This window comes from Bombyx mori, chromosome 5 (genome assembly GCF_030269925.1).
Source record: "Bombyx mori chromosome 5, ASM3026992v2".
Taxonomy (NCBI): Eukaryota; Metazoa; Arthropoda; class Insecta; order Lepidoptera; family Bombycidae; genus Bombyx; species Bombyx mori.
This window is the reverse complement of record NC_085111.1, coordinates 14,121,288-14,139,580: the sequence shown is the minus strand read 5'-3', so window position 1 is coordinate 14,139,580 and position 18,293 is coordinate 14,121,288. Positions and strand designations below refer to the sequence as shown.

Below are 18,293 nucleotides of genomic sequence, written 5' to 3'. Positions count from 1 at the left end.
CAGAACGAGCCTACCGTGGTACCTATACGTGGTACACGATACACCGTTGACTGGGTTGCTCTTCTGCAAAACGTCCGGCGATGACAGCGATGACCGCAGCCGCCGACGAGTCGTCCCGTTTTCCTGGTGCCTGCCATTTAATTGGCATCTTGGGCCTTCGGCAATCCCACAACAGTCACGCGCTCTCTTGACTCGGACATTTCATAGAACAATTTATTCCAGATACCTGGCCTAAAAAACATTCAAACTTTTGAAAATAAACTATTTTTGTATTTTGTATTTTGTAATAAAATTTGCAATTGTATTTCCGTAAATAATTAAAATTTCATTAATTAAATTCCATTCAAACAATAACTCATCTGTTGAAACCTGTCCAATATAATCTCGAAAACAAACATTACTTTTGTTACAAAAATCATAATATCAATGCATACTTAAGAAGCAGTACACTAGCACCATACGTTACTCACACCGTATATTTACATCACCACAATTACTGCGCTACAATTTGGAGCGCAGGAAATGTATTGTATAAGTACATGCACATCATTTTTCATTACCTTTGTAGATAGATGAGCATGCGGCCCTAGGTGGGTGGCCTGAGAGAGTAGTGAGTGGTTACTGGCAAATCCCCTACCTATTAAAACATCGGGCATATAGTTAACTGTGGCACAGCTTCCAGAATGTAGACTAGATGATCATCCTACAATCTTGACGTAGCAGTTGAGAAGAAAAAAATACCCACTAAAAGTTAACCCCTATTATTAAGGGCTACAACTTACCATAATTTATTACACGTTTTGATTTGGTGCAGAAAAAAATCGTCTGTTTTATAATGAGGGCGTGCTTGAATAATATAGAGTTTTTGCAACTTTTGTAATAATTTAAATGTAAAATCTTTATGTGGTATTTTACAAATTACCGCGCCATGAAAACAAACGTGTTCCATCTTTCAAAGTAATTCAAATTCAATTTCAAAGTAAAAAAATTATGTAGCTCAGCAGATATTATACCACAAACAACACTTGATAAAAATAAGCACACCACCGCGGATGCGCGTGTAAATATGGTGTAAATACGGCATGATAGTATGTGTTTTGTTTCAAATGTCCCGCCACAATTGTTGAATTACAAAAATATCTCCTATGTGCGGCCTACTGCCTAAATCTTAAACTTGTTTGATTTTCACTATTTTTTAATTTTTACCATAAATTTGAACACCAAATAAAACATATAATTCCATGGTAGGTTTGTGCTGTTCACATTTTCAGCCAAAAATCGTAATTATTTAGAACCTGCATTAAACTTCAAGTTTCAGCAACAGACAACACCATAATCACCATAGCTTTTTGTTTTGTGGCAATTTCTAAATTTTGGCATGGTTGATCTTTGCTATACCGAGTGATTAACCGTTTTCTGGATTTTATTATGAAAATGGAGTGGAAACCAGAACAAGAAGGATTACGGCAAATTTTAACACTACTCAAAGAGTCACAGTCACCCGACACAGCTACACAACGAGCAGTTCAACAAGTATCCTTTTAAAAAAATTACACAGATCAAAGTTATCGGCGTGTATCTTTTATACAATTTTAATCGTTAACAAATTAACTTTTCGAGTTTCTAAGCCTTTCTGGTCAATATTTTACAAGTTAAATGAATATTGTAGAGGTTAGTTTTGTTAGTGATGGTTGCATTTTTCTAGACGCTTTGTATAAAATCGATTTTTCCGACATGACAGATATTGACAAATTTTAGTTTCCTTTCATTGTAATAACAGAAATTGGAAGAACTGAACAAGTACCCGGACTTCAACAACTATCTGATATTCGTTTTAACTAGACTGGTAACTGAAGAAGAACCAACAAGGTCACTAAGTGGTTTGATATTGAAAAATAATGTCAAAGCTCATTACAACAGCTTTTTGCCTGAAGTAGCAGAATTTATAAAGCAGGAATGTTTATCTGCTGTGGGAGATCCATCCCCGTTAATTCGTGCAACAGTTGGTATTATCATCACAACTATTGCTAGCAAAGGAGAATTGACATCCTGGCCTGAACTACTACCGTCATTATGTCAAATGCTTGATTCACAGGACTATAATGTTTGTGAAGTAAGTAAATAAGTAAATCCAATAATAAACCTAACAATGCCAGCAAAAATGTTTTGATATTAGGTTTTTTATTATTGTATTTTGATAGTGAATTTATTGTTTCTTTCTTATTTATAGGGAGCATTTGGAGCACTCCAAAAAATTTGTGAGGACACAGCAGAGTTACTGGACAGTGATGCTATGAACAGACCTTTGAATGTCTTAATACCAAAATTTCTGCAATTCTTTAGGCATACTTCTCCTAAAATCAGATGTCATGCTATTGGATGTGTAAACTATTTTATCATGGGCAGAACACAAGCACTAATGATGCACATAGATGCATTTATTGAGGTGATTTTCAAGTTACTATTGTGTATAATCTGTTGTTGTGTTTGTTAACCTAGTTCTTGAAAGTTTATTTTTTTTAATTTTTAATGTAATATAGTAATACCAATCTCAATTTATTGTAAAACCGAATTATATTCAGAGACTGTGTAACAGATATAAATTTTATTTTTAGAATTTATTTCACTTAGCTGCTGATGAGGATCCAGATGTTAGAAAGAATGTTTGTCATGCACTTGTGCTGTTGTTGGAAGTTCGACTTGACAGACTCATTCCACATTTGCCCAATATTATAGAGGTAATTTATGTTTTATTTTCTATCGAGATTTATACTGCTGAGCTTCATTCGTGAAAAAAAATCTTTAAAAATCTATTATTTTTTAAGATGTACATAAAAGTCGCAGATTTTTTTCTTCAAAATATAGTTTTACTTCAAGTCTGTTATAATAAGATTCGCTTAAATTTTACTTTTTAAAGACACTTACTTTTACTACTTACTTGTAAACTTCTGATGTTTCAAGAAAGAGTTATCTCTAGATTGATCTGAAAGCCAAAACTCAATATTCTAGTATCTTAAGTTTTTTTCTTTTATATATACTTGTGAGGCAAATTGTGAGTTTGCTCACATACGTACCATCTTATGGTCTCTTTCTGCCATGAAACATATTATTATTCACATAGTCCAGTTTGAAGAGCCACCATGTCGAGTTTAAAATTATTCACCACACAAAACAGTACTGAACAGATTAGCTCAATGCTCAGTAATAGGGATCAGTTGTAGCCATGCTTGTTTATAAACTGATAAAAATTTATTTTTCATGTAATGTTTGCCTCTAATAAATAGAAAAGTTGTATCAGTTTTTAATGTATCAACAGTATATGTTGGTGAGAACACAAGATCCGAAAGAAGGAGTGGCTTTAGAAGCCTGTGAATTCTGGCTCGCGCTTGCCGAACAAAATGTTTGTCGAGAGGTATGTATTAGTTGTGTGAGTGGAATCCAGAATTAAGAAATTTGTACAAAGATATCAATAGTTGATTTGAAGGTTGGGGAAACCATTAAACATAACAATTGTGGTGTCAACCTCATGTTTTTTATTGCCTGTGAAGACAGAGGAGCCATCTGATAGTGAGCTGTCAAATTTCTTCATGGCAGTATTCTGTGCAAAAGACACAGCCAAATGGCTGACTACTGCTGATAACTTTAAACCTCATTTGAATAAGAAAATGTGATGATGCTCAGGAAACACTGGAATTTTACTCTAAAACCAGGTGGTATGTTATTCGGGGAAATTTAGATGGAGTTAGTGGTGCCAAGTAGTAGCATTGAGCCATATTCAGCTTGCAAATGATGTGGTGGTAAACAAGAGATAACAAAATCGTCTTCAACAATACCTCAGAGCTCTTCCCATACCCCATCTTTCATGACATTCTAATGTGATGTGTGTCCATAGACTTTTGTGGTGACATAAAATCAGGCTTTGTTTACATCATCTTTAATGAACAGGTACTTGGTCCTCGACTACCCGCCTTGCTGCCAGTGTTAGTTCGCGGCATGCGCTATTCAGAGATGGATGTTATCCTGCTACGTGGTGACCGGGATGATGATGCAGACGACGCAGAACCAGATCGCGAAACCGACATCAGACCCCGCTTTCATAAACCACGTTCCCATACCATCAAACATAATGGTAATGTATTGATTTAAGTAAAACCTTAAAACCAACATTTCATATAGTGTTAATGCTTAAAATATAAATGTGATTATTATACATTATTTAAAGAATTTTCATTATTCAAATTTCAGCAAAATTGATTAAATCTTTTAAATGCAAAAACTAGTTTTATTAGAAAAACATTTTTAATTTACTTTTAGTACTTGTTCTCTGATATAGAAAGAAATTTAAGGATTGTCTAATGTAACAGGAGCAGGAGACAGCACAATGTCAGGTGGTGGAGATTCTGATACGGAGTCTGAGGGCGGTGGCGACCCTGATGATGGATCCGTTTCGGACTGGAACTTGCGCAAATGTAGCGCAGCCGCACTAGACGCTCTCGCCAACGTTTTTGGTGCTGACCTTCTGCCCGTGCTCTTCCCGATACTCAAGGAGACCTTATTCCATGACGATTGGGTCATCAAAGTAATGTTTATTTAATTAATTCACATAATAAATAACTTAAAATAAATATCTAATCTTGTTAGAATGAAAATATTACCAATTTATATGTTTATACAAGTCATAATTATATTCGTCCAGATGCTTTGTACTAATTAATAACATTCACACTAAGATACTATAAGTGATTCCATTATGAACTATCATAAACATAAACAAATTAAAAAATCTATGACATTATATCGATATTAGATGTTATTGTACTATTTAGACATCAATATCATGTTGTGAATACTCATATATAAATTTGTGATATAATTATTATTCCCGTCACCTTGGGGAAGACGAATTTGATGAATATCTTGATTGATGATGAAGTTATTAACAATAATTATAATTTGTAACAACATTAAAAAACGAATGCAATAAAACCTCTACCTTAAATGGTTACATGTTATGAATACAGAAAGTTTAAGATTTATTCTACTTTGGTTCTGAAATAATCAAATGTAAAATCTACTAAGTTAACAAAGTGATAACTACTGTCCGGCAGGAGAGCGGTATTTTGGCATTGGGCGCTGTAGCGGACGGCTGCATGGGGGGCATGGTGCCGCACCTGCCGGACCTGGTGCCGTATCTGGTGTGTTGCCTGCCCGAGAGCAAGGCGCTCGTGCGTGCCATCACTTGTTGGACCCTCTCACGCTACTCGCACTGGATCGTATCGCAGTCGCACGATCTCTACCTCAGACCTGTCCTCACAGAGGTATTCATTCGTTTCTTTAATCTTTTTTTATGCCTTTATCCTATTAGATGGAGTTAGTATATATAACGTCTAACACGTCATGGATCCTCCCGATCCATTAGCGGTGCTTTTAGGTACCGCTACTGGATCGGGAGGATCCATGACGGTCACCGTTATCGTCGAACCCATCGCTTGCGACGAAGGACTCCACGAGTGAATTAATCCATAGACACAGCCCACTGAGTTTCTTGCGGGATCTTCTTAGTGTGTCGCGTTTCCGATCCGGTGGTAGATTCTGCGAAGCACTGCTCTTGCTAGGGCCAGTGTTAGCGACACTCACGATTAGAGCCCAGTGAGCTCACCTACACATCAAGGAGAAGCTGAAATAGCCTCTCAAGGCTATCAGCATTGGTAGGGTACAATGATTTTTAGTTTTAAAACTGCCGTTGGAAAGTAAGAGATGTAGTGAGAGGAAGATTAAGAGAGGGTAAGAATGTTAGTTTCTACTGGGAAGGATAGTTGTGACTAAAGCTGCAGCAATTGAAACAAAAATACATTCTAACATGTTCCTGACTGTGAACAATTCTAAAAAGCACTTTAGGTTATGTACATGTACCGACTTACGATTATAGAAATAAACGGAAAACACGTAGTTTTTGCAAATACCACAGGGATGAAGTATGGACTAATTTATTCCAAAATTCTAAAATAATTCATGTACATTGTTTGCAGCTGTTGAAACGAGTACTCGACAACAATAAACGTGTCCAAGAGGCTGCTTGTTCTGCCTTCGCGACATTAGAGGAAGAAGCTTGCACAGAGCTAGTGCCATACCTTGGCTACATTCTGCAGACTCTCGTGTTCGCTTTCAGTAAATACCAACACAAGAACCTGCTCATATTGTACGACGCAATCGGAACTTTGGCAGACTCGGTTGGTCACCATCTCAACAAACCGGAATATATAAACCTCTTGATGCCACCTCTAATAAATAAATGGAATGTACTCAAGGATGAAGATAAAGACTTATTCCCGTTACTAGAGGTACTTTGATATTAATAATTTCATAAACCCTTTTTAGAAGCAATCTGTTTTATTAGTAATTTTTCAATTTGATGAATAAAATATATTCAGTTTAATTTTTACATCTTCATTTAACAGTTCAGATAAGAACTAGTACACACACACACCCACACGCATGCACACACACCCACACCCACATGCACACACACACCACACACTTCCTCTTTTGTATCATTAAATTATAAGTGGTATTTAACAAAACTATATCGATCTTTTTATTTTCAGTGTTTATCATCCGTAGCTACAGCTCTACAGTCCGGTTTTTTGCCATACTGTGAACCTGTGTTCAGGAGATGTGTTTCCTTAATAGAACAGACATTAAATCAAAACATTGTAAGTTACTACTTATACTTTTTTCTGTGTTGAAGTAAATTTGCTTGCGAAAAACGAAAAAAATCTTTGTAATTTGCTTTACATACTTCATTCTTCCTTAAAATTAATCAAAATACACAGTTTTCTCAACAAAGTTTTGGTATATCTTGAAAAAATATTTTGAATAATGGCAGTATAAGTGAATATTATTTTTAAACAGGCAAACAGTCAAAGTCCTGAGCAGTTTGAAGCCCCGGACAAAGAATTCATGATTGTTGCACTGGACTTGTTGAGTGGCTTGGCTGAAGGATTAGATGGACATATCGAGCGACTGGTTCTAAATTCAAACTTAATGCAGCTACTTTATCAGTGTATGCAAGACCCTATGCCTGAGGTAATTATTATATATCTGTATATATGTATAAGGTATACCTGTTTAAATATAATGTGGCTGGATTGTTTGGTATTATCCAAATATCAGCTAAAGAAATTAGCTTAAATTTTTTGTTCAACTCCATGAGTAATAATAAAAATTTTTATTTGTCCCTCAAGATATGAGAGGTTTGAGTCAGGAAAAGTCCATTCCACTTTAGACATCCTATTGAACTCTAACATTGGTTTTTGTGGACCCTGTGATGTGAGAGTGAATTTATAATTGACTCCACACAGTACTCTTTAGACTGAGACACATAACTTGTAATTAGGTGATTAGAAAAGAGGATTGTCTATCTTTTATAAGTTCTAACAGTTTGTAGGATCTAGCAATAAAGACTAATAGTGCTTTTCGACACTAAACGGAATCTATGCAATGGCTACCCAAGAGTAGATTTTTAAAATATAAACAACTAATGTGTGAAATCTGTAAACAATTTTTTTTTTATTTTTATGAGGGGACTATTCTACGGAAGTTCAAATAGGATATTCAATAAAAATAAAATTTAATTGCAAAACTGTATTACAGGTTCGTCAGTCTTCATTCGCGTTACTCGGTGATCTCACAAAAGCGTGTTTCCAACACGTCCTACCGTACATACCAGAATTTTTACCCATTCTCGGAGCAAATCTCAATCCTGAACTTATATCTGTGTGCAATAATGCTACCTGGGCTATAGGCGAAATTAGTATTAAACTAGGTGGGTACCTTTTATTCAATTTGACTGGCATGCAAATAATTAAAATAAATTAATTAAGATTTCTTTGCAATAAGATAATTTAAGAAAATGCGCTTATACATATTCTTGACATTTTTTTAATGTTGTTACTATTTGCAGGAAAAAAAATACAATAGCTTTGTTTTTGTTGTCAAACATTTTTTTCTAATCAGGCTGATGTTAATAATTTTTATTCAAATTTTTTGATAACTTATTCGCTTAAGAGACGTAAAAATAATGTTTATTTATTAATTTACAACATTATAGTTTCTGCATATATTTAAGATTTAAACAATATTTTGCAACATCTTGTAATTTCTTTTTAATTTTTTTATATTTCAGGTCAAGAAACATCGAAGTATATTCCCTTAGTACTTAAACATTTAGTTGAAATCATCAATAGGCCTAACACACCAAAAACTCTCCTCGAAAACACAGGTAAGTGATGCCCATACTCAATTTATAATATAGACAACAATAACAATGCCCCCGAAAGACATTCCCAGTGCGTTATATATTGTTGGTTGCTAGCAAATGAAATGTTTTAATTTATTTTATTTGCAAATTATTTGCGTATGTTGAGTAATGGCCCTAAATGTTTACAAATAAGTCACTGCTTTATATCTATTTACTCTCCTGTGGCATACTATGTGTATGTATTTAAATATTATAACAAACAAATTTAATTTAAATATGATTTGTTTTTATTTAATTATTCACAACAATCAGTCATTGCTTTCGTTCATTAAGGCTTACAATATTCTCTGGGAGCTGTAACCAAAGCTATATTTTTCGATATAAATATAAAAGAAATACTGACCAATAACATAAAATATCGTGTTATATTTAATGAATATTGCCTTATTATATTATAACTATTATAAATTATTTAGTTTTATTTCTTGATGATGTAAATATATAACCAACCACCTATGTAGATCCGAAAACTCAAGTGTGAGCCTCATCTAGAAGATGGCCTAGAAGATACTCATTTTCTCTAAAAATTTTACTTAATAATATTGATTTACTTTTAAATTAAAAAAAAAAAAAAAAAAAACTATATTTTCAGTAACTAGACCATCTTTAGATATTTAAATGTTCTTTTTTTTTAATTTTGTTTATTAGAATTGGACAGCCTTAAAATTGTTTGACGTTTTTTCCATTTGTGACACTAATTTGTTGCTATTAAATTATGTAATTTAAGTATGTTTTGAATGGTTTGTTGATTTGTTTTCTTGGTTTTGTTCTCGGTATGTCGTGGCGTGTAGCGATTACTATCGGTCGGCTAGGTTATGTGTGCCCCCACGACGTCGCACCCGTATTACATCAATTTGTACGCCAGTGGTCTGTAGTCATTTTTTTTATTATTACTTTAAATTATTAATTTTAATTAATAAGTTATTAACCGATATTATTTCGATTGTGGATGGTGTTTGTTCATGCTTTTTACTTATTATTTTATGTATATCCGTTGTTCTAATTTGTTTTTTTCCTAGCATGGATGTTTTGACGTTGATCATAAGAAAAAAATATGAAAAGGCCACACTATCTGTCTATACTACTACTCCCTTCTTTTCTGGGTGGTATTACTTTATTGTATTGATTACAGTGATGTTTCTTATACGTGTACGTTGAACACCATCCGCTTTCTATAATATATATATATAAATAAATATATATGTGTATAAGTTGCTAAATATATCCAACACTACCTAACCAAACTGCAAGACAACCCGGTTACAGCAAGAAAGCGGTTCTTCACTCACTAGATCTTAAATGCCTTCAGTGGGTATTTGAGATAATAATTTAACTATAAATTTAACAAATCTAAGAATCACCGTTCTTTGCTCATTTTTTATCCTGACTAATTGATGTGCCAACAGTAACAGTATGTTGCTTTATGTCTTGGCTTACAGTTTGGGCTAATCATATATTTATATAGAGCATACAACACTACAAGGAAAAATACCATGAGATTAGATGATTTAAATGAGGATTTGCTTTGTTTTTCAACTTATAGTTTCATTTTTTCACTCTATATTGTGCATTAGGTGATACTTCGAATTCTTAAATAAATAAGTTTTTAACGCGAGAGTAAAATATATTTATTAAAAATAAAAATAAAATTATATATATGATTCAATCAGAACAAGAAATGTGATTAATTTCGAATTATCACCTACACACAACGCGGTCGTTTTTAAAATGGAAGAGTTGTAATGTTCAAGGTGCACGTCGCTGCGGAACATCCGAGACAACGATGAGAAGGACTCTGCGTTCCGCGGCATCTGTCAGATGATCCAAGTGAATCCGGCGGGAGTGGTGCCCGACTTTCTGTTCTTCTGCGACGCCGTCGCCTCCTGGTCGCATCCCAAGGACGACCTCAAGGACATGTTCACGGAGATCCTGCACGGCTTCAAAAACCAGGTGGGCGACGAGAACTGGCGCCGCTTCACGGATCAGTTCCCCGTGCAGCTGAGCGCGCGGCTGTCGGCCATGTGCGGCATCTAGGGTGCACGCCCCGGTGCCCTGTTATGCTTCGAGCCAGCTGTCGGCGCGTCAGATCGGCATTTAGTTTTAGGTTCCCTTTGCCGATTTGTTTTAATCGCGGTGTTGTTTGGAGATGTTTGAGGTCGATGACATCTTGACGTGTGGCTTCGATCAACAGAACGACGGCGATGCTGAGATCGCATCGTGATTGTTTTGACTTATGTTTTGCGCGAGTAGAGCTGATGTCCCGTTGGACGATTCAAATTTGTGATTTTTATTAATTATTCGTTTGGAATTTTAGAATGCATACTGCCAAAATATTGAAAATAAAAAAGGCCAGTACGCATATTGTAGATTTTAGTGTGATATTTTGACAATAGTATTGGTCTGTTAATAATTTTAACTTTTTTGTAAATTTGGGACATCAGCTCACGAGAGCTAGACTGGCTTACGTACACAAAGACACATACAAGTAGTATCAATCAAGTAACAGAAACCTATATTTCCGTTAATTGGAAATTTAGTGAATGTATAATATTCATTGTTCGATGTATTATGTATACTATCTGCGGAAAACATATATAAATTAATTTTAAGCCTTTATGGCGAACATAATATATTATACAAGAACAGTGAGCCCACCCCTGGCTCTCGTTGCTCATTTTTCAAAGTTCAAAGCATGTTGCAAATAAAATTGAAATTTATATTATTTTTCAAGTACTTTCTTCGGGTTCCGCGAGTCGTAGACATAAGTTTGACTATTTCTACCGTTTAAGCTCGCGTTTACCATTTTGGTCATAAAACATGGATAACAATAAAAAAATATTTTCTTTTTTTTTTAAATTAGAATTCTTATGGCTATTTTGTATCAAAATTTAATATCTAAGTATTTTTATTGTGACAACTGCAAAATGCTCTATGTGAAATGAAATTAAAATGTAATAATATTTTTTTAAATATTTTGTGCAAAGGCCATATAAGAGTTATGTAAAGCTATAATAATTATAACAATAATATGTCTGAATGTCTCGCACAATGATTTTATTGTAAAATGCTTTCGATTAAAACTTTTTATTAAATGTATCAAGTTGTATATCTCTAAATATCTGATCGTTGTATAATTATCAGAGATAGAGAGCAGCTTTTGTACACAATGAAAACTTAAACATCCTTTATGTAGTGTCGGAGTAGGACGTGTTCGCTCGATGCAATTAGCTCCTTCCTGAAGACTCGTGCAATCGCTCTAATGGTCGGCGTCGTCGACGTAATTATATGTAAATGTAACAAGCCATTTTAGAAAATGGCAATATTATAAACACGTTGCACGTAATCTATCTTGTTTCTAACACTAAATTTTTTGTTGCAAATTGTAAATTTTTATCTTCCGATGTCTAATTTTTATTCGTTCATAATCAGCATTTACTCTCTCCTCCGCTACATTTACATTATATTCTATTAATTTAGAGCTATAAAATATTACGTTTTAAATAATGTATTCTTTCGATGAACAAGACTTCGTGAAATCGAGAATTTATGTAAACTGTGATTGTGATTTATTTTAAATATAATATGATATGTACGTGTATATGTATGCATGTATCGAATGTAGATATACAGCTTTTTGATAGACTTACGGTGGCTAGGTGTTCGCTATGTGACATACCAAATAGTATTCTTATTTCGATGATCGTTTTGTGTGAGCGACGCCGGCCGCACTCGCCCGCCATGTCGCCGCACTGGCCGCACTCGCCCGCCAGGTCGCCGCACTGGCCGCACTCGCTCGCCGGGTCGCCGCACTGACTGCACTCGCCCATCCCGTGTTGAACTCGACTAGATTGTAATGCGAATATGTAGAGTAACGTCGACGACTCGTTCGATTTATAAACGATACTATTGACGTGTATATTTTACAAATTTAATTATATTATATATTTATATATTATTATGTATGTGTAAATACCATGTATATTTATTATGTTCAAGTAAAAAAAATTGTTATTATTTTTCTTTGTTTTATAAATGAAAAACTAAAAGTCTGACTTTAAAACACTTGTTATTATGATACGTCATTTAGTTCTTTCAGATGATTGATCTGAAAATTTTGTAGTTCGTGTGAACGTTAGTTTATTTTACAAAGTGCTATCATAGCGTTAGTGTTCAGAGTAACATTGTGGTTTTTCGGGGATATGAAAAAAATGTCACATTCCGATTCGTCAAAATTATAGTATTGTTTGTTGAGACGATTGAATTTATCATTGACACTTCTGAAATATTGTTTGATCGCATAAACCTCTAACATTTCGGGGATGTTGACAACATTTCGAAACTATTCATAATCATAAGTGGACATTTCATTATCATGTCAAATATCACCATCAGAGTGCAATAGACACTGATACCACCTGGTATGGTTTTTCGTGCTGTAAGTAACCTCCCATAGCAGATTTATTAGTAGATTAGTCGTATTAGTTTAGTATTATTTCGAAGAATTCTCAACATCTCCATAAGCGGCCTGTAAACGATCAAATTTGTTTATCAAACTTTACGTTTTCATCAAACAATAGCTTAAACGATCAGACTTAAAGATCAAACAAGTTAGTTAACTTGCCCGTAGATTCGGTTTACTCCTTGCGGGGTAGCAAGATGTCGTGTTGAGCAACGACGGAAATTTTGTTTGACAAACACCCCGCCCCCCATGCACGTTCAAACTTGTTTGTCAAACACGCCGTCAATCAAGATTTCCATTAAACACGTTGACTGACAAATGCGTCAAACAAAGCTGCACACTGTCAAATAATTAGACAAACACGTAAAACTTGACAAACGTTTTTTTTTCCTGCCTATGCTGATAGCCTTGAGAGGCTATTTCAGCTTCACCCTAACGTGTGTAGGTGAGATCACGGGGCTGAAACCGGAGTGTTGCTAACATTGACCCTAGCAAGAGCAGTGTTTCGTAGAATCTACCACCGGATCGGAAACGCGACCGATGACAAACAATTTGATCGTTTAAAGAGCGCTATAGATCGTAGAGCACACTCGTTGCGAGCTGTGCGCGGCCCCGGTCCTTTGAAATCCCCCGCAGTTCCTATCCCGAGTCCTGTCTAGTCCCGTTCCTTGTCACGTGCCAACGAGGCCGCGCGGAGACGTCGCGGTCGTCACTCCGGCTTCTCGGTACGCCCTGCGGCATATCGAATAAAAATAGTGATGCGTATTATATATTATTATTCTTTTTTTAAATATAAATTTGAGATACATTGTTTATTTTTTAAGTAGAATCGATTTTTACAAAGTATTACGGGTTTGCTCGTAATTTTTATAGTAAGGCTTAGTTGGTTTTTATCGTCGCGATAAAAAAAAATAGGTTTTTTTTTCTCTGAAAAGAAACAGTGATAATAGTTTTAATAAGTGGCTGCATGATTGAGTGGTTGAGGCGGCATCGTGGGGCACTCCCTTCCTTGAGGCATAAAAATATGTTATTGAAATCTTATAATTATATGTAGTCTTGTCGTGTGAACGATTTTTGTGATGTATAATGTCGATATAATTGAACTTTGCGTCGCGCGTAGTACTTCGATTTTGTGTTGTGCATATTATTAAAGTATATGTGAAATATGTAAACATGCAATATAATGTAAACCGCGTTGTTGATATGCCTTCACAAAATGTTAATGATATTTTATTATGTATTATTAATGTTTAAAATTGCATTATATATTTATTATTGCTGATCGGTATGTTTAATTCAAATGTATGCTATTTTTATTTAAATTATGATATAAATATATTTATATTACAGATTACAAAATAAATAATCCACAGTATATACAGTCCAGTGTTGGCATGTCACCAATGAAAACCTGTAATGATATTTGGCAATAAAACATCCTTATATTGTTTATTATTTTTTAATAGTTATATTTTTTAATGAAACATGAGTTTATCTGATTATACAGACGCATAATATTATTTATTTATATAAAAAAAATGTAGTTATACTTTATAAATCACATCATTACTTCATTCTGTGTATTACGTTTTTCTCAATGTTACATTGAAGTGGCGAACGTTGAAAACGTTTAAAAGAAATATTTTATACCACCTAGTTAGTGTTACTTAAAATATATATATAGAGCTCTCACAGTTTGAGACTATGTGGAATTGAAAACGATATGGTTTTCAAATGACAAGGAATTATTTTTTGAACATCTCTCGATGCTTTCGGCTGTGTGACCACATGTACTCTGTACATGACCCGAATGAGTTTCGTAATATTTTACCTTCATCAAACCATATCGTATTTGTACCAATGGACGTATTGAACCCGCAAAATGTTGTTGTGACCTTATTAGTTTCACTATGTGACACGCCGTAAGATTTTTCATAAATTCAATAGTATGTATATATAACATGAAAATAAATACAAATAAAAATGTTTCTATTGTAAAATGTTCGTTTATGTTATTGAGTACACGTGACAGTAATTATTCTATTCGTGCTCGACATTTGGCTACTCACACATATAGGCCTACCGATTGATTGAGTTGCTTTCTGAGATGACTGCAGTAACCGTAAGTTTTGGTACATTTAAATACAAATATATTTTTTACTTTAAACGCAACCTATTTGCTCAATATTGTAACATTAGTTTGTAATCTATGTTACATTTATTTAAAATTCTCTAAAATACATAAAAGTGGAACAGTATATTGTAGCTGACCCGAGATTCGACGGAGCCGTCTACGTCAAAATTGTTAATACAGCTAAAGCTCCTTTATTCGCGATAAATTTCTTTATTCGCAGATCTAATTGGTACATCGGTTCATACATATTGGTAGGCAGCGGCTTGGCTCTTGGACTTCATGGACGCACATTGGACGCCCATGGACTTGACATGAAGTCCATGGGCGACGGTAACCTCTCACCATCAGGTGGGCCGTATGCTCGTCTGCCTACAAGGGAAAAAAAAAGGATTCCAATATGCAGGTATCCAACCGAATATCCCTTGTAAATGCGCTTTCCCTTTCCCTTATTCAGTTTCTGTATTTGCGGCATGTTCACGGAACATATGACCCGCGAATAAGAGCTCTTACCATAAATATTATTATTAACCGAGAAATGAAACATATCACAAAACCAGATCAAACATATTTGATTTGCGATCTAAAATAATACTTATTTAACAGTCCCGATTATAATATGTATATTGTGCAATGTGAGAGAACATAATCAGCTTTTCTAACTCGTGAATATTTATTTATTAATCAAACCGCCCGGGCGCCCCATTCTTGTTGAACGTAAAACTGTAAATGAAAACGCTCCGCAACTGATTATTCTGACGGTAGTCAATATTCTAGTAAACTCAATCGATTTTATATTATGATGGAAGTAAAATTGAATTAATATGCAAACTATTAGAAAATTATTATTGCAATTATTCGATATTCGTAATACCTGTTTGTCTCAATGTTTTGTTTAGTTGCCATCGTCCGGTTTTGTTCATGTTTATTTACTACGAATGTATTTAACCTCTTCGTAAGTCATACTACGCTTTAATATATTTTTATGTTTGTGTATCGAAAATTCGGAAAAGAATGACAAATAAGCTACTGTACAGAAAAGTACAGTTCGGAAATTACTATTTATTTATTATTATTTTATTGTTTGGATGGGTGAACGAGCTCACAGCTCACCTAGTGATGAGTGGTTACCGTAACCCATAGACATCTACAACGTAAATGCCGCCACCCACCTTGAGATATTAGTTCTAAGGTCAGTATATAACGGCTGCCCCACCCTTCAAACCGAATGTTATGTATTTTATGTTTGATTTCGGATGACACTTGAGGACTCTTCTAGTATTGTTAGACCCTTCCCGGATTGCACTTTAACTCTGGAAACAACTCAGTTAAGCGGCAGGCTTATAGTCTAAATAACATATTGGCTTTTTGGTGGCTAATCTCCACTTGAATTTGCCTTTGAGAACCATATAGATTGTTATGAAACGATTTATTTTAGTTCGTATTCGATTGTTTCTAAGTTGGTACTTTTACCTTATTTAAAAACATGTGAGAGCTAATTTGTTCAAACGCAAATATTTGAGGGATAATTTTGCGAACCAGCGTTTTCAATAATCTCTATATTAGTACTTTAATAATAGACATGAGACCACATTGTTTGTAAAAGTTTAAAGGAGAGTGTATTAAAATGACCTCACAATAGAAATAATTAACAAAACTATGTTTCGTTAATAAACTACTCATTGTTCTACAGAGACTTTTATTTATTATTCGTTTTCAAAGTGAATCCTTAAAATGATAATGAACAAGATTGCGCCTCTTAGGACGGTATACCAAGTCGAGAACCTATAGGTATTATTTATTAATCTTCCAAGCTATGTAACTGACTTGAAAAACATTTTTTTTTTGTTACCCTTTAGGTAACTCATGGGCCAGCTAATGGTGAATGGTTACTGTCGTTGATGGGCGTCAGCAATGACAAGAGCAGAGCCAAGCCGCTGTCCACAGTTGATTAATCTTCGTAAACCTTGATTGAAGTAGGAGATGTCCATAGCGCTCGGGAAACGCTGGAGGTGAATTCATTTCTGAGCCGGATGGTACGTAGCAAAAAATATCTCTGGAAACTCACCGTGAATGAACCACCATGTAACAAATGGTATAGAATAGAGAGAGAACCTAACCTACGTAGACCCAGAGGTTTCAAACGATTCGTGACAATGGGATTATCGACAGTCCGAACGGCCCTCTTATATGGAATTAAATGGAAGTAGCTGATATTCAGGAGCCCCGGCCTTGAGCGAGGGAGTAAGAACGAGTCCGGATTTGTGCTTTGTTAAGCAAAAGTATTTTGTATAGGCGTGAAGTACCGCTTCGCTCTATTCAGGATTCTCAGTATCCTTGACTCCAACTTCACTTTACCCTCCAATTTTTTTTTCTCCTACCTACCTATTCGTTGGTAGAGTTAAGAGGCTATTCCAGCTACGCCCGGACGGGTAAGTGAGCTCATGGGTACAACTTGAGAGAATTTGCTAATACTAGCCCTAGCAAGAGCAGTGTTTCGCAGAATCTACCACCGGATCGGAATCGCGACCCACTGAGAAAATCTGGCGAGAAACTCAGTGGATTGTGTCTGTGGGTTAGTTCGCTTGTCGTAATCGACGAGTTCGACGAGGGCGGTGACCGATACTTGAGAGTCCTAAAAGCACCGAGAGTGAATCCGGTGGATAGGACAAGACATATTTTGGTCGACGGCGGCTTTGCGTTGCCCCGTCGCGGTCGGATAAGTGCCCTCCAAATGACTCGGATATTAAACATCGCTCGAAACATCAGACCCAGTATTCAAATACTTATGGAAGGTAGCAAGAATACACTGGGACTGCGCCGCCCTGACAAAAGGGTCCTTCACAGTGAATGTCCGAACTTGTGTCTAATGGGTTGAAGTGAACTGAATTTAATTTGCCACATTCGGAAACTCGCTCCAGAGAGTTATCCACTTCAGATACAAGTTGATCGTCTCTTCTGCACCACGCTCCGAGAGAGACTGATTGTCGATATACCACGCAGCCTCCGTACTGCTATCGGCATACGAATGTATACCATCAATAGATAATCTAATATAGGTATGCAGGATGAAAGGCGTGCGGGAGAACAGCGAACCTTGTGGAATGCCAGTATTAATGGTGATGGTATCAGAGCAGCAGCCGTCTACGACGGCCGTGATGCTTCGTTTATCCAGAAACTTAGCGATCCATTTGCAGAGTCCTTTGGGGATTCCGTAAGATATGTCACTATTAGTGCTATACTGATAAACGAATAGTGAAATAGTCCGATGTTTGTGCGTACGTTTCTCCGCGAGCGCCGGCGGATGATAGCGCCGCAGTACCGATTGATTCGTTACTATTTGGCATATTTCTGAGCCAGTAACGTTTTCAGTCTCGATATTT

At 35.5% G+C, this 18,293-nt stretch overlaps 1 protein-coding gene across 2 annotated transcripts; it reads left to right on the top strand.

The window, feature by feature from the left end:
• The first annotated feature begins 1,122 nt into the window (after positions 1-1,122).
• LOC101745250 (transportin-1) lies at positions 1,123-16,600 on the top strand. 2 transcript variants are annotated; one of them, XM_038010858.2, is made up of 15 exons: positions 1,123-1,533; positions 1,781-2,113; positions 2,231-2,446; positions 2,616-2,738; positions 3,317-3,412; positions 3,946-4,129; positions 4,365-4,579; positions 5,109-5,318; positions 6,030-6,341; positions 6,606-6,713; positions 6,913-7,086; positions 7,654-7,825; positions 8,186-8,281; positions 9,112-9,187; positions 10,072-16,600. In XM_038010858.2, the coding sequence occupies exons 1-15, from the start codon at positions 1,429-1,431 to the stop codon at positions 10,352-10,354; spliced, it is 2,703 nt and encodes a 900-aa protein (XP_037866786.2). In that variant the 5' UTR covers positions 1,123-1,428; the 3' UTR covers positions 10,355-16,600. The 2 variants fall into 2 exon arrangements, with proteins under 2 accessions (XP_037866786.2, XP_037866787.2); XM_038010859.2 differs by lacking the exon at positions 9,112-9,187 and having other exon boundaries at positions 1,262-1,533; positions 10,072-10,286.
• The last annotated feature ends 1,693 nt before the right edge of the window (positions 16,601-18,293 follow it).

What these genes read in the sequence shown, in the direction of transcription:
- LOC101745250 (XM_038010858.2), top strand. Translation starts at nt 1,429, where the DNA reads ATGAAAATGGAGTGGAAACCAGAACAAGAAGGATTACGGCAAATTTTA. An exon ending in CACAACGAGCAGTTCAACAA is followed by an intron (nt 1,534 to 1,780) that starts GTATCCTTTTAA and finishes TTGTAATAACAG; the next exon opens with AAATTGGAAGAACTGAACAA. An exon ending in AACTCTCCTCGAAAACACAG is followed by an intron (nt 8,282 to 9,111) that starts GTAAGTGATGCC and finishes CGTGGCGTGTAG; the next exon opens with CGATTACTATCGGTCGGCTA.